General features: G+C 36.3%; 1 protein-coding gene across 2 annotated transcripts in view; it reads left to right on the top strand.

Moving 5' to 3' along the window:
• The window catches only part of LOC129564701 (hemicentin-1-like), a 137,777-nt gene that overhangs the window by 23,751 nt on the left and 97,027 nt on the right, over positions 1-16,999 (top strand). For both annotated transcript variants that reach the window (XM_055438960.1, XM_055438895.1), the window contains exon 2: positions 15,087-15,241. In XM_055438960.1, coding sequence (XP_055294935.1) covers positions 15,087-15,241 — 155 coding nt within the window. The remainder of the gene's footprint in view (positions 1-15,086; positions 15,242-16,999) is intronic.

Genomic DNA, 16,999 nt, shown 5'->3' with positions numbered 1-16,999 from the left:
GAGAGAGAGAGAGAGAGAGAGAGAGAGAGAGAGAGAGAGAGAGAGAGGGAGAATATCGAGTGTATCCAGCATCAGGCACCAAACAAATAAAGTAAAAATCACAAACACAAACTCACATACACACACCAACACATACACAAAGTGCCAATATCGATTGCTTTTGAAACTACTTTATAGTTCTCGCAATGGAAAATTTACATTATTTACGGGTTTATTTATATAAAGCAAAACCGATGCTGGACGTGGATCGAGTTGAATCGACATCGACAGCCGCAAATCCCCACATGAAATGAACCGTGCCACTGCAATGCCGGATCCTCGTCTCTGGCATAGCTTATACATTTTTAAGTGTATTGTGGCCGCCTGATTTTGGCCAATTTTCAAATCTAAAATCTCGAGCTGAACCGATGCTCAATGTGCCGTAACATTACATGAGAACTTCTCAACTATCTCCTTTTCCGTCAAATGGATGTCTCCCTCTCTTCCCAACCAATCTTGTAGCTTAGCCTGAAAACTTACGCTCAACTTAGTCGAGCCGACTACATAACGGTTTTGTATGGTCTTCGTAAAGTTTTGCTTTCGATTTTATTCAGTCGCCGCAGAGGACCGTCACTTTTCAAAAGCTCTATTCACGCTATATTTATTTGAATGCGGGATATGATCGCATCGCATCGACGGAAAACAAAGTGTTTAATGATTATGTATTACTTGTAACGGCCAAATGCTGTGCTACCACAAATTTTATATTGAAAACGCGCGCTCAATTTCACATTCAAAACCATTTGGCTATATAATAACATAATTATCTACGGTATGATCTAACAAATGGTAAGCAATCGGATTCATTGAAAATGAAAAGTGTACAGCTCATCAACCAAGTGGCTGATTTCTTTTTCGTAATAAAAGGCACGTGGCACCATGACATAACCGAAGACTCTGATGATCATTAATATAAGACAAAGGTACGGAGATTTCCTGAAACGGACCACCAACATTCATCGCTACCTCAAATGTTGGAGTACAATTAAAATGAAATAGATTTTTTTTTTAGGTGAGCCGCTCTTTCTGGGTTTTCAGTTCACTTCACACACACATACACACTGGTATCTCAGGCCTAAATAAATTATCGCCCGGTGAAAATTGTCCACTTTATATGTATGTCGATAAATTGACTTTATGCTTTAACACTTTTGTCAAGGCTTTCCTTCATTCTCCCATTATTATGATGTGCTCGCAACCAAGAAACAAAATCATTTCGGCAAACCAAGTACTAATATCAAATGTTCCGAATGGTAACTATGCGGTACAGTACATTTGATTGAAATTTAATGACATTGCCGACAATGGGACAACCGAATCGAGATGGAGCTCCAGAAAAGCCACATAGTAATTTGAGCATAGCATGAAAGTATGTCACATGCCATTAATGACAAAGGTGATTTTCACTTACGAAGTGCCTGCGCAGCAGAAGGAAGAACATCTTCATATTGAACAAATGATATGAAAATGAGATGTCCACTTTGCCCATGTGCAAATTGCTTGAAGCTTGCAATGTTGTTGTTCAATCGATGTTGGGATCAAACGCTTGGAATGTTGTTGCTTGTATTTGTTTCGAAAGTTTCATTTGGATGATTACATTGAAAATTCCGACAGTTTGACGCGCCAAACGATTGGCTCTGGTGAAAGTTTAGTTAAGCCAATTACTGGGCATATCAATCACGGCTTCAATTACTGTAATCAGTTTTGATGTTGGTCGCCCAAAAATCCATTTCATTGATGAAACAATGTTTAATAGTAGGAATGTATTGTGTACGGACGGTAAATGCGATCGATGAGCCAAAAACCATTACATAATTACAATTTCAATCGTATACCTTCCGCTTCATAGATAGAATTTACATGGATTCAATGTGAACCATAATATTCAACTAAAAATAGTTATCTAATCCAAACTTATTCCGAATGTTCTTTACTATGAAATACCCAATGAACCAATATTCCGGATAATATCAAACACATTGTAAATACTTTTCGTGTTTTCATCTACATTGCGATTGATTTTTAATTGGGACAAATTGAAATCCCCGCTGCTTAATCGTGTTCACTATCCATAATTAATTGATGTAGGTCTAAAATCAAGCGAGACTTTCGTGAGTTTTTTTATATACAGATGCGCTCGAAGCGCCATCTCAATAACCCCAGGCAAAGCAAGTGTCAGCAGATGTTGAACCAACAATTTAATTGAAAATATTGACGCAACGAACAGATAATTGTTCTTCGTTATTTGTTGATTTCAGCAGCCTATTTCACCAAATGTTTTCATGAAAAGTTTTCATGAGATTTTCCCCTCAAGTTTTTTTCGTGAAACAATTGTATCTAAATGTAGCAATGAGAAAATCTCAATAGAAAAGTGAAAATATTCTCATTTTTTTTACATTATTCAAATTTTAAATTTTCATTTATTTTTGAGCCAACCATGATGTGATCTCACATTTTTGTGAAAAAATCTCGAAATTTCAAGTTGGCGCTCAAAATAATGTCAAAAATGAGAATATTTTCACGTTTTTATTGAGATTTTCTCATTGCTACATTTAGATACAATTGTTTCACGAAAAAAACTTGAGGGGAAAATCTCATGAAAACTTTTCATGAAAACATTTGGTGAAATAGGCTACAGAACAAAGTATCAAAGAAAACTGAACATAACATTGACATCTTTTTATAACATTCATTTAGGTAATCAACACTCCCAATTTCAAATTAAAACCAATTCCACAAATTCTCATGTTTGTTCTGCTGTCTTTCACTTATATTCACTGTATTTCATCTTGAGTATAGTATAGATTTTTAACTGGCAACCAAAAGTGATTTGTTCTGTACGTTCTACACGTGAAGGAATACTATTCTACACGTGGAGAATTTTTGGATATTATGAATTACTGTTTTTTGTATGTTGAGTGAGTGTATTGTTTAATAAAAATAAAAACTGAACTTAAAAATTGTGAATAGAAAAAACATACACATACAAAAAATTATAATTAATTTATGTAGAACCAATCATTGACATTTCACGCCATTTTATTTAGAAACATCAACTTTTTTTGAAAGCCATCGTTATGTTTCAGCCCGAAGGAATTGAGATGGCGCTTGTGTATGACACGAGACACTCAAATACACAGGAATACATACAGCGCAAGCCAGACGTGTCTAAAATACACTTCTGATAAGAGCAACATTCTAACTGCCCAATGCCCATCCTTGATTTCTCGTGCCATTAATCGTTTGTCCGTTCAATTCCAATCAAATACAAATCATCGTCAATGAGTACGACTCCCATCGTATATTATGAATAACAAATTGGGAGTATGTGTTAAACTACCACCATCCATCTAGGGATGGATTTAATTTATTGAAAATGTCACATTTGATTTTGATAATTTGGGATCATTGAGAGCGTTGTCTGCTGTATGAATTTTAATCAAGTTTTTTATGCACGTATGTCTGGCAAGCATCTGTATCATATATATATGTATATGTGTATGTTAAATTCAGCCTAACGTCGCATATTAACCGTCTAAGGAGCGGTAATCGCATTCAATATTCATACAGTCAATAAATTGTATTCGAAAGTATTAAAAACCGTTTCAATGCTTTTGTGAGCAATCCTCTCACCCTCCGCATCAAAATGAACATTAAATAATTTATTGACAACTTTGCGGTAACGAGACCCAACGATGTATTCAATATGAATTAAAAATTCAACAAGTCATGCTGCTCGATTGGAAATTCCATGTTTTTCCATCCATACATTTGAGTTGGTGCCGGCAAAATCGGTGGTAGTGGCAGCCATTCACCAATTCTACGTTCGACATCGACCCCAATTTCAAGAGAGATCAATCAAAAGCTTAAAATTAGCAAAATTACCAAACGAATAAGAGCAATACCATCACCATCACTACCACCACCATCGCAAGCAAACACAACAAAAACAACAACAGCGACAATACAATGTAAAAATGTTATCAATCATTTGCTGTTAGTTCATGGTCGTGTTTGGCTTTTTGTACTCTTTTGTCATAAATAATGTGAAAAATGGCTGCAAATGAAAAGGAAGGAATGTAATTAATTCTCGCGTTTGCATTTTCATTCTTTGTATATAAAGGACACACAAACACATAGGAATTGAAAACTCCAGAATTGAGCATTCACGTAATATGGTAATAAAACGATTCTAAGCGGAACGACAAGAAAGCAAAAAAAGAGAGAGAAAAGAAATGAGCACCACACACGACTCTTTGTACTTTGGTTTCGTCATTTGAGCGGTGGGCATATTCGTAAGAGAAAAAACACCAAAAAATATAAAGAAAACACGAAAAAAAGTATATGAATGAAGTGAACACGCACATAAAAATTGTGTTATACAATAATAAAAAGGGCGATAAACACCATTAACAAAAAGATGGCAAAAGTTAGCATTTTATGCAGCCGGGCTCTATTATGTTGTTGCTTTTGCTGACTTAGACGATTGACCAAATGTGTGATGAAATTTGGAATAACATAATGAATTTCAGCTTGGCGACTCCATCATAATAAAATCCACTATGTAGCACAACGACCGAACGGTACGAAAGAATGGGAATAAATCGACACCGACGGCGATGATGACGACGACAACAGCAACAACACCAACTACCAGCAAATGGCCAAGAAATAATAACAATAACACTGAAGCGGAAGCTAAAATGTCTACCACTGGTTTATTTACTCGATTTTTCTCTTTCATCCAATTCCCTCCATCTCTTTCTCTTTTTCTTTTATCTAAGTCTCTTACGTTGGCATTTTCCGCTAGAATTTCGGTCGAATTTTCGTAGTGCTTCAAAAATTCACTTATTCTACACTTATTTTCAGTTTCCACGTCGTTTGCGGTCGTTTATTTTCACATCGTGAACACACTAACCGAATTCCATCGTCTAAAAGATGTAAAACCTACTTTTGCTATTTACTTTCGGATGGCGAATGTTTTCCTCTCACTCTCTCTCTCTTTTCAAATTCTTTTTTTTTACGAGCTGCTCGTTTTATTTTACATTCGTTCCGGTCGGCGAGATGTCTTGGCAATAAGTAGTTTCAGCAGCGATTTCTACCAACTTATTTCGAGATGCTACTTTCATTTTACACTGGGTCCTATTTGCCAGGCGACACACATAGAATAGACGATAGTCACATCGAATGATTCAGAAATGGGGGGACATTTGCGGAAAGACAAGCGAGAAAAAAAAAAACAGACACACACACATTTCCACAAAAATATTGTTGATGTGCTCGCGATTTTTATTATGAATTCCTGATGTGCGATTTATTTTTCCAAATATTTTGAATAATATATTTGTCGCTCGCTGTTTGCCGTTTGCCACCCACTTGGCAGCCGCCTCGGAATATTTGCGCTTCCCATCGTTGCTCATCATGTAGCATCTTTCTTTTCACAATGATAGACTCTTGCTAACTTTATATTAACTTTAATGCTTTATGGGCTACAGAAATCCATTTATGAGCACAATATTCATATTCTGTGTGTGCGAGATGTTTAAGTCAGCATCATAACGCTGCTATTGTGTCTACAAATCTTCATTCTTCATCGTCGTCTTCGTTGTCGTCGACGACGCTGTTCTGTGCGCACTCTCTAAATCAATCTCTCTTTCTCACGCTGCAACAACATTTGTGCGACAACGCTTTCGTTTAATTAAGTGGATTGGGAGGAATGGTTTTCCGGTACTCCCACGCAAATACAGCGCGTATTTCAAGCCGCTTCAAAACGAACATCAGAAATGTGGCGGTTTATTAAATGTCATAATTCTTTGATGCTTTTCGCCCCATAACGAATGTTGTTTTAAGCAAGTGTCTTCACATTTCCAACGTCTGTACCCATAATTTCAAGCTCCTTTACTAGCAGCCATAGCACACAGTAGTTTTCAAAATGAAGCCAACACACGCGCTATTTTTGTCTGCACTCTGGAAATATGTTAGTTTACACTACTATTTAGAATTGGGACACGCAAAAAACTTGTGTATTTATGTTACATACGAATCCGGTATTGTTTACCACTGCAAAAATGCAAAGCATGTGAAAGTATTTCGTCATTTCGAAGCTTTTGTTTTCATACATACCTACCACTATAAACGTCAGCGATCAACATCAACAGAGACACTATAGCACATAGCATTAAACGCACTATTGCTTCACTCTTTGTAAACACTTTGACATCACTTATGCTTTGGCGCGCGTCGTACGTTTTTCAAACGTTTATGTTTGATTCAAGTATTTCACCGATTTCACCGAATTTTCTTACTCAATATCAATATATTCATTCTTACTTGGAAGTTTTTTTTTATTGCAATGATGTTTTAAAATATATTTTGTCGAGAAGTTTTTTTTTTCAATTTCCAAAATTAAATGAAATTAAAACACATAGCATGAAACGTATTCATAGTAGAAATGCATATGTATTAGTTTGTACTTATTCATTATAATGTATTTAGATAGGACGCTAGCGCGGCCTGATACATACATATATGAGAAGATAACGACGTGCATTTGTTTTCACCGAAAGCAGCTTGTGTTTAACCGTCAAAATAGGACAATATGAAGTTTTCGGAATGAAATGTGACGTGAAAGAAACTCAATACGCCATCCCCGTTGTAGACGGCTATATGTGTGTGAATTTTAGGAGGCACAGCTGCAATGTTTCTTTCCAGCCAATTCTTACCATTTGCGCCCACACCATCCCCGAAACCAGATAACATTTACGATACTTAGCCATATTGTACGATAATGAATTGCAAGTGTTCGCACGATGTGAGACTAAATATTACTGAAAAAATGCGTTTTTGTGTGAAAAGCTGAAAATTGACGCAGCAGCAAAGCATGTTGCTACAAAAACCTCCCATTCACATCATTTTGCTCGGAAATTCCTTGACTGTACCCGCACCACTTGCTCATCACCAGTTGCTGTCGTCAACCAAAAAACAGCACATAACAACAGCATTGTTGAAACAAAATGTGAACAATTTTCATGTGCAAAAAAATCCATTTAATTAAATTTTACCGTGACTGTTCGGTACATTCCTGACTGAGATGTTTAGTAGAACATTATTTAGATGGGTTTCGTTGGAAAAATAGTTGAAAGGTAATTGAAAATATTCCATCAGAGTATTCATGCCCGAAATAGAACGATGCAAAAATATGGTTGTTCTTGGCATTCATTCCTCGAATCAGTCCAATCTAATGTGATTTTGATTGCAGACTTTGGATTGCTCTCCAGAATTCTTTTGAATGGAAACTAAAACGATTTTCCATTATTTGCATCTAATAACGAGAATTGAATGAGTTTCAAGCGTTCAGCGCTGTTGACTGAGAAATGGCAATGTTTTCGAGTGTTTCAATTCAATATGATACGCAGTTTTGAATCTCTAACTGCTTGAATTGGTCGCATTAAATATACTCGACGGAAATCGGAAATTCACTACTACGGCAAATGATCAACTCAATAATTCTTCCAACTGAAAGTGCTCGCTCAAGAGTTTAACTAAAAAATTGTCTTCTCGAATTTTTCTTTCTCTCAACTTCATATCAATTACCTTAAAAACAGAACGCTTTTCAATCTCGATGTTTTTCCGATGGAACGAAATCTCAACGAAGAATTTGGAGTTCTCTTGTTGCGCTTTGGCATATGCTTTCAATTTCAGTTTCAGTTTCGGGACTGATATAGAGCTATTGAAAACAAAAGTGGAGGGGTATGAGTACTTGTTCATTTGCCTTGTAGATGTATCAACGGAATTGGGCCAAACAAAATATGCTAACAAAATTTATCTCTCTCTCTCTATCCCCCTCTGCCTCGCGCTTGGGTGCGTTGGTCTTCACCAATTTTCGTTCACAAATACACGCAATTAGATGAATTGAAAGCATTTTCGTCCGAACAAGCACTCACACAACATGAGAAAGAAAATCAATGGCGTAGAATTTATCCATGGCAAACATAATCGGCTTATGAACGAAAACTACGGTCTATCTAGTGCTGGCATTTGTGGTTGTCAGAGAATATCGAAGCTGCTATAAGTTGTGTGGATAGGAAAAAATACAAGGCCAAACGAACGAGAACACTGATCATTCCGGCAATCATTCCGTTCCAATGAAAATTATGCAAATTGATTTCCGAGCTTGAAATGAAAAAGCAGTTTTTTCTTCGTTTTGCCCACACTCTCTTTCCATCTCTCCTCTCCGCAAAAGTTGAACCGGAGCACTCTGGACCCTTGTGACTGAAAATCTTTTCCTTTTATCCGAAATGTTTCTTGATAGTCAATGAGACAAATGCGAATAACGCGTAGAAGCGAACGATAGAACGTAAGTTGTGTGATAGCAACGCCGAAAGCCGTTTTGGGAGCGTGTTTTCCTATTTAAAAAAAAAAACACCAAAGAAGCTTTTGAAATGTGCGGAGAAAAAAACACACATACACTCACCATCTTTGTGTCATTGATAATACGCCCTTTCCTTGAGCCATTCACAGCACTTGTTCAGTTGACCTCATTCCATGCCAGTAGTGTGTTCGACAAAGAAGAAAAACAATTTTGTTTTTTTTCAGTACACCTGAAGCTTTTAGAATAACAGATTACAATGGCTTCTCTGCAAAAAATCACATCTACGTTTCTCGTCCGTAAATTACGCTGCAAAATTTTGTACTGTGTACACATTGTTGTTTGCCATTGTTTGTAAAAACTCAAAGTCACACGCTCACTGATCACCGTGTGTTTGAAATTAAAAATTGCTTTATATTTAACCGTGCGCGCACACGCCAATTTACTTCCAACCTCTTGCTGAGCAAGTTACTAGAAGATCCTTTGTGCCATAGCACATATTTGTTTGTGTTTTTCTTGAAATTTCTAATTCATTTCGCATTTCAGTCTCATTCTTCAGGCCGTGTATATCTCGGAATGGGATGTTGAATTGTTTATGTTGTTCAACTTGTTCAAATTAATTTATGTTTCTGTTTTTGTTTTCCCGAAGAAAATGAAATCAGCTAGCGTCCATGAGCAGAAAAGCTTCCGCGAACGGGTATTCGGATTCAAAGGCGTAGAACTTTTTCTTCGTTTTCTACATAATTAAAAATGATTGACTATGCAGTTTGTGCTTTGATTAAAATGGGGTTTTTGTGCACTTTTGTTTCTTCTGTGTTTGAGTGAAATGAAAACAATGCATCAACAAAAAAAAAGAACGTAAATAACAAAACGGCACCGTTGCCAATGCACAGAACTTAAGAACTTCAAAAGGTGTTCATTGGACTAGGAACCTTATGAATAGACAGTTTTCCGCAAAAGAAAAGCTTTTCCACTTCAATGATCGCATAAAACTTTGGAAACCCGAGAAAAATGTACAAAAAAGAATGATGCATAGAAATGGAAAACGGAAAAAATGAATGAAAACAGATTGACACCAATTACGCATCAAACATTCTTTTTTTATCACTCAGCATTTCCAACAAGCTAATTGCTTAATGATGCAAAAGCTTCTTCTATAAGATTCTTTACTAGGAAATCCATTACATTAAAAAAATGATCTAATTGGTTGCTCAATCATAAATTGCATTCATACCCCTTGGCATGGTGTCATTAGGTATTTTTCTCGTTGGCATACTTCAATTCCACTTTATTGTGTTTTTATCAAGCTCGGTTTTTATTCCATCGTTCGCTATTGCACACATACTTTATTTTCAATTCCATTTCATTTTTCACATTCATCTCATTTTTCATTTTCATTTTTGACTAAATTTCCTTCTTTATCTCCCCTGAGAGTGAATTCTCTCTCTCTTAATGTATATTTTTTATGAATTTCTGTATACGCATGTGATCTACAATGTACCGTCGAAGGAATCGCATGCGGTGCTAAACGTGTGCCTGTGCATCGTTGAAAAATACCTTTTTCGATCCGAGTTGCAATGCGAAGCGGAAAAAAGCAATGAATGTTGTCCCGAGCAATAGTAAACCCTCAATGCAACAAACACAATGCATTGGGTTTCGTATTTTTGTGTGTGTTCGTTTTGCGTCATTTTATCATTATGTTCATGTGTTCATGCATTTCATTTGCTAGTGGAGAAAAATCCTATTATCTTGTACTCTTTGCAAAGTTCTTATTCAAACAGGAGCATTTCATTAATTCAATTTAAGAGTTTTTCTCGAGTTCCACTCTGTGATGTGTCTCCGGATTGAATTGCGCTGATCCGAACTTTATTTGTTTGGATAAAGTTTTGCATTTCCCAGAGGATTTGAAGATTGAAACACAAGCACACCAGCGCCGCAGTTTGCCCCACAATATCATATACGGCAAACTGCAGAACTACTCATTCAGTATATATCATGCAGCTCAACTGTCAATCTGTGACCCCCCTGTCATTTCCAGTCCTCGTCAAACTCGAATAAAACTCGCGACAAAGAGAGAATTTCAATTAGATGCACTGCAAATGGAATACGAAGTGCATGTTTGAAATGTCAAATATTGAAATAGTCGAATGTTGTTGTTCTTCTCTCACACATTTTGCCATCGTCGTATGTCTCAATGTCAGATTAAACGATTTAAAAACCACATAAAATGCCCGGCAGACATTTGGTTTCATCAACAGCGGCTTTGTGAACCGAATGAAAATATTGCATTTGGAACGACAATGAAAAAAATACATCGGACGACCTTTTACGGAGTTTTTTTGATTTTATTTTTGACGTACCTTTTTGGTTGATATCAACCAATGAAACACAAACAATGCATCGTAATCGGCTTTCCATCGAGCCAAACAGACACATTGCCCAAATCAATAGATTTAATTTATTTTGTCGGCTGCGAACATCAATTTCAATCCATATACGTATACGTACTTTATCAAGATCGAGACAAGGTGTGATGATGCAGTAAACAAGGATTTCTGTTCGATTGCTACGTATATCAACGGCAGATGAACACGTTGATGCTGACGATGGTGCCGGTTTTAATCCTCGGTCGAATGCACTGCACATAAACACACACACACCATTCGAATTATAAATAGACGTACTAAAATCAAGATAAAACAACAAAAGATGAATCGTGTCGAACCAATCTATACGTCGCACTGCATGGGCGACAAAATAAAATTAAACCCACATAAAAACTGAATCCCTTTTTTGAAGAAGGGAAAAATGAAAAGTCATCGAACGCATTGAGAGCGAATGGTGACAAGAGAAAGACGTCGTATGTGTGAGTTATGCGACGAGACTTTTGTCACAATGTCAGAATTTCACATTTCAGGCAGAAACGATAAAGCCATATTTCAATTTATGGCAAGAGGGGTCGCGAGCACAGATAAGAAATGTGTATAGATGTTTTAGTGTTATCATCAACAATGCCAGGCATGTGGTAGATAGACGACCACCATTTGAATGTATTTTCATGCGTCAAAATATCCAGCTTTGCTTAGCGGTGCGAATGGGATGGGGTGCGATGAGTCAAGTAAACGCTTTTCAATCTTTGAGATAAAATATTGAAATATTTTTTTTGATCGATTTGTTGCCTGTTCAGCGCTCACTTCAGCTCTTCAATCATCAACAACGACGATGACGGCTAAATGGCAATCATCGCTCAAATAAACTGGAAAATGCGCGTTTATCATTTTCACATAACAATTTGTCATTCGATTGCTACCGTTCGTATTGGTATTATCAATGTTTACATGGCGAATGACGCAAATTACAAAGTGAGCGTTTTTCCTCTCTCTTTTCAAGTCATTTGTTTACAAGAGAAATGACACAATTCATTTGCCACAATTCGGTTGGACACTGTCCTAGAATTGGTAGGGAATTATTATAATTATACTACAGCGGAATGCTCAATTCAATAAAAAAAATGATGAATAAAATTAAAATCCCCTACTCGATTTGCTGAGAAAATCCAACATTGACATTGCTCTACATTCTGTTGTTGTTATTATTGAGCGTTATTTAATAAAAAGGATGAATGCTTCAATCCAAAGTGTATGTTTTGCTCCAAAGTACCAATTATTTATAATATATTCAATCAATTGATTCAATCAATTTCGCCCCACGGATTTTCGCACAGGAAATTACAAATATTTAATTAAATACCAATTGAATTCATTTCGATTGGTTCTCATTGAAATGACTTTTATTTACATTTTTGCTTCGATGATTGCAAACAATTTTTCGATATAAATAGAAATGAAAAAATCAAATTGCGTCATTTGTCAAAATTTCATTTCGAGTGCATGACTTTTTTAAAAGCAGCCAAACAGAAGAAGATAAAGTTATGAAACATCTCTGAATATTATAGAAATCCATGAACAAAAACGAAAACGTGAAAATCTAAATATATATTCCAAACCGTTTTCGATACCAATGCAGACTAATTAAAATTGATTTGTGATTCATGAATAATTGCGTCCTTCCAAAATAGACCACCAAAACCGACCAATAAGAATATGAAGCAAAGATTGCGTTGCAAACAGACACATTCGAAAGGATTCGTTATGAAAAAAAAAAGGATGGAAAAAAGAGCAAATAACATGGAAAAGAGCTCACTGTTTCAATGTTCACTCAGTTTTTTTCGGCACTTTATTGAATTTGCCAACTGATTCGCTGGAAGGAATTTTCGATTTTTTCTTTTGCAAAATATATTGAAAGTTGAGAATGTGATGGAAAAAGAAGTGCAATCGTTGCGAATAAAATAAATGTCTTAAAGTAAAGTGCGGTAAGTATGAACAGAAGAGGTGACGGGCGAAAAAAAAACGCCAAATACAATAGCGAATCATTTTTTTCTCTGGATTCTCAATAGAATCGAATTACGATTTCCTGTTTGTAAAGTTTTTGACACAAATACGGGAAAGCACAAGCAAAATGCACAACCAGCAACATATTTTCAAAGTGTGTTGTTTACGATGAAAGAACAGTGAAACGAAACTCATAAAATATGCATAATAATATTCCAACTATAAGCGGATCCATTCGGATCGTATACATTTTTGAAAAATTCCATTTCACTTGTTCATCGGAATATCTTTTCTCTCGAATTGAAGGTAAGAAACGAATTGAGCAACGCGTTGGATTGCAAGGTAGTAGAAATATTTCGAATTCGATGCGACAAAATTGTCTAGAATTTCGAAAAATAATTCAATTGATTCGGTGCGAAGTGCAGAACTTTAGAAGCCACTTGCGTCAGAATATATTTTAGTATCAAGCAGATGAATATAATTGGACAAATTTCATTCTGCTGAACACTGTGCAGTGTGGTGCTTCACAAATTGTCCTAAAGCAATATCGATAGATATTTTTGTCCGGTCTTTGATTCATGCGTCTGGATTTCTATCTATACCATTTCGATATCCGTCGCTTTTGGATCTTATTTACCGTTGTCAAATGTCATGCACTCAAACCTCTTCTCTCTCTCACGCACTCGCTGTCGCTCTGTGTCTTTCATTTGCCTCTAACAAGACCATAATTTTAATTTTTCAATTCAGTGATTTGTGCAGTCAATGAGAAAAATGAATCAAACGGAACACAACGAAGTCAGAGTTTCACATCATGTGACAAGCATCTCAAACTCACAAACATATGTGCTTTTTATATCCTCGCCAAGAGCAGATCATGAGCTCGGTACTTCGTTCTGATTATTTGATTAGCATTGATTTTCTTCCTCGAATGCGACTTTTTTTCATTATTAATGCCACATTCGCTCTAACTAGCCTCCCTGTTGTTCCAGTATGTCATTTCTCATAGCAATGCACATCTATTTCATTGCAAAGAGCCAATGTGCTGGGACGCGCGCATTTTTTCTTTCGTTTTACCGTAAACCATTTGACAACAGCACAACGTCACACTGCATGGTTTTTGGCTTTGCCATACGTCACATGTGCAGCTCACTGTACTCCATAAATAGAGGATGGAAGTTTGTTCGTGTTCTTTTTTTTGCTTTTTAAACTTACGATTCACTATAAGGCTATAAATTGTTCACCGTTACGGAATGCGAAGATACATGTGCGCGGCGGATTACCCACTAGCCCCGTTTCATTGTCGGCTCGACACAAAAGCGTATAATCCCTGTTTGTTTGGCCAATTTTGTTTGTGTTAGTTGGAACATTTTACAGTGTGTGTGATTAATATGCAGTGTGACAAGAGGTTCATTTTTTAAGTCGAAACTTCGTTTGCAATAGCCGTGGCACACTGTGCCACTGGAGCTAAATGACTAAGCAGGAAGGATTTTTTACGCCTTTTACATTCGGCAAGATAATGGAATATTTATGGAGTTCTCCCAAGTGTCCAAAAACTTGCTTCATGCAGCTAAATTCATGCAGCTTTCAATGTACAACATCTTCGTCATGATGAAGTATGAGCGCGATGAACACGGTGAAATGTGTGAAGTATCAAATAGTTGTTTCTTGAAAAAGGTCAAAAGTTTAGAAAAAGAAAAACAGTACGAACAAATCCATTCCATAGAATATGCCATCAACGTGTTCATACTGTGTGTACCACCGCAATAACATCAAATCACATAATTAGTGTATCCCTTTAACGGGATACAGTGATTACAGTTGATATCCAAAGTAGAAACGGTTGAACCCACATCAACACATTTTCAAAAGAAAAGTTTTGACGTGAACTGCAGCATCACAGTTCTGTGTATGTATGTGTTTATTTGTGTGTGTTCGTTTACCGTGAAATCCAGATACATCTCTATTAATCACGTCGAGTATCAATAGCAATAACGATGCTGCTGTATTCTCGGGGATTCTGAACAAATAATCTCTAGCAAATTGAAAATCATTGCTGTTTTAACTTGTTTCTTCATTGACATTGATACTGGGAGTTGTAGCGTGTTTCTGAGAAATCACCCCGTTAAATTGAAACTGATGTGAATTTAACAGATATTTAAAAGGGGAAAAGAAGTTTCCGTAAAACTACTTTGAACTTTTTTTCTGTCCAACTGGTATGAAATAAATGGAAAGTCATTAATTTGCATTTTGTTGTGTGGTTTTCTCTTTTTCCCTCTCTATTTTCACAGTGTCAAGGACGATGTGTGGTGAGAACAGCGTACATTATTGGGAGACGCCGTATGCACAGCCATTTTTTGATAACACAACCAAACGAGACGTTACCGCGACCGTTGGACAACCGGCACTGCTCCATTGCAAAGTACGCAATCTGGGCGATCGAGCGGTAAGTTGGATACAATTTTTAATTAGGTTTCGCACATTATTTAACACGTTTCACAATTCCATTTTCGACTCATTGAAGCGAAAAACTTATACGACATCAACAATTGTGAATTCATGACACTGTTGAAAATTGATCTGCTCGTCGAAAAAAGTGAATGTCAAGAATCACATTGGACCTGAAACAAAGAACATTGCTTTTAATTAAAATGATTTTTTTTTAGTAAAGCAAGCAAAATTCTACTCGCAATATCCGAACGGAAAAAAATTATTTGTGGTTTCATCATTTCCACTGATATCCCTGGAAAGCAAACGGAAAGACTCTGAATATGATGAAAAGACAAAGAAAAACGGAATATTTTTATGTGTGTGAGCACAAAACGAGTGAGGTGAGCTTTGTGCAGGGAATTGAAAATTGCTCATTCGTTGGTCGGTTAACGGCTGGCTGCTTCCATTATAACGCAAAAACGAACATATGTTCGGTTTGATTCAAAAAGCCCGTGCATTAAAGGATAATGTTTGGCGATGTGCTTTTTTTCTGTTGTTGTCGTTGTTGTTTCTACTTCTCTTTTGTGCTCTCTCTCTCTCTCTCTCTCTCTCTCTCTCTCTCTCTCTCTCTCTCGCTGCTCTCCGTTTTTCTCGCTCTGCAGCACTTTGCGCATAAAAATGAAATCCAATCGTTTTTGCGGCCTAAGTCGTTAGACTGGATCATTATGCATTTTTACGAAGCAAGCATAAAATTTGATTTAAAAATGAAATTTTTTAATGTGCTTATTGTGTCGTCGGCAGTGATGGAAAAAATGGGTACCGAAGACAGTCTCGAAATTTGTTTTTAATCCACAATGGATGAAAATGAATGTGTTATCGCAAAATGCTTACGAATGCAAGACCTGCTTAAAAACAAAGAAGAAAAAAATATATGAAAAAAGAATTAATTTGAGCCACATAGGTACAAGATAAGGAGAAAAAAATTGCTGCCGTCCAAGCAAACGAAAATGAGAGAGAGAGAGAGCTTTAATTCCCATTGCGAAATGAAAATGTCCAATGGCTGTTACAGAGTTACAAAAAAATAATTTATTTATCCCCTTTTCGGCAACCAAATTCAACACGTATGAAACATTCGTTTGAAAAAATTATTTCGTCGTTCGTTCTTTTTTCCCTCTCGTTCTCTTCTCACTAAATTTCTGTGTCATATTTGCGACTATGCACACAAACAAAAAAAAAATCCGCACACCAAGCATATGAAATATGGATCATTTTTCTCAGGGCCGTAGTCACGGTGGCGCAAAAAGCCAAACTTTGAAAATAAAAAAAAAACGAAAAAAATCAATCGAAAAACTGTGGCATTGATAAATGAATCGATAATTGTATAGACTCTTCGGTCAGATTCGGTTCATGTTTACATGAAATGTTGATTTGAAATCAGTGGCGGAGTTTCGATCTATATTTCAAGCGAACAGTAAGTGAAGTGAATTCAAATATCGATAGAAAAGCCCTGGAACCGTTGGAAAAGATTGGTTTGATATTACCATGTGACGCAGAATTGGATGTGGTCTCGAAATTTTTGATAAAAGAAAAAGAAAAACCAGAAAATGCAGAAACAGCAATTTGAAAACTTAGTTTTCTGAAGAAAAAAACCGCAAAATTACGCTATTTTAAACATTTGTTTTCTCAACGTTCAAACGATTAGTCTGTTTTAAATAAATAACCGATATTCTCAAATTATCCTGAATTGTACTATTCATTTTCCTCCAATTGTTTT

Source organism: Sitodiplosis mosellana, unplaced genomic scaffold (genome assembly GCF_009176505.1).
Source record: "Sitodiplosis mosellana isolate CC-2019 unplaced genomic scaffold, AAFC_SMos_1.0 Smas_scaffold_1, whole genome shotgun sequence".
NCBI lineage: Eukaryota > Metazoa > Arthropoda > Insecta > Diptera > Cecidomyiidae > Sitodiplosis > Sitodiplosis mosellana.
This window is presented reverse-complemented; position numbering and strand designations above follow the sequence as displayed.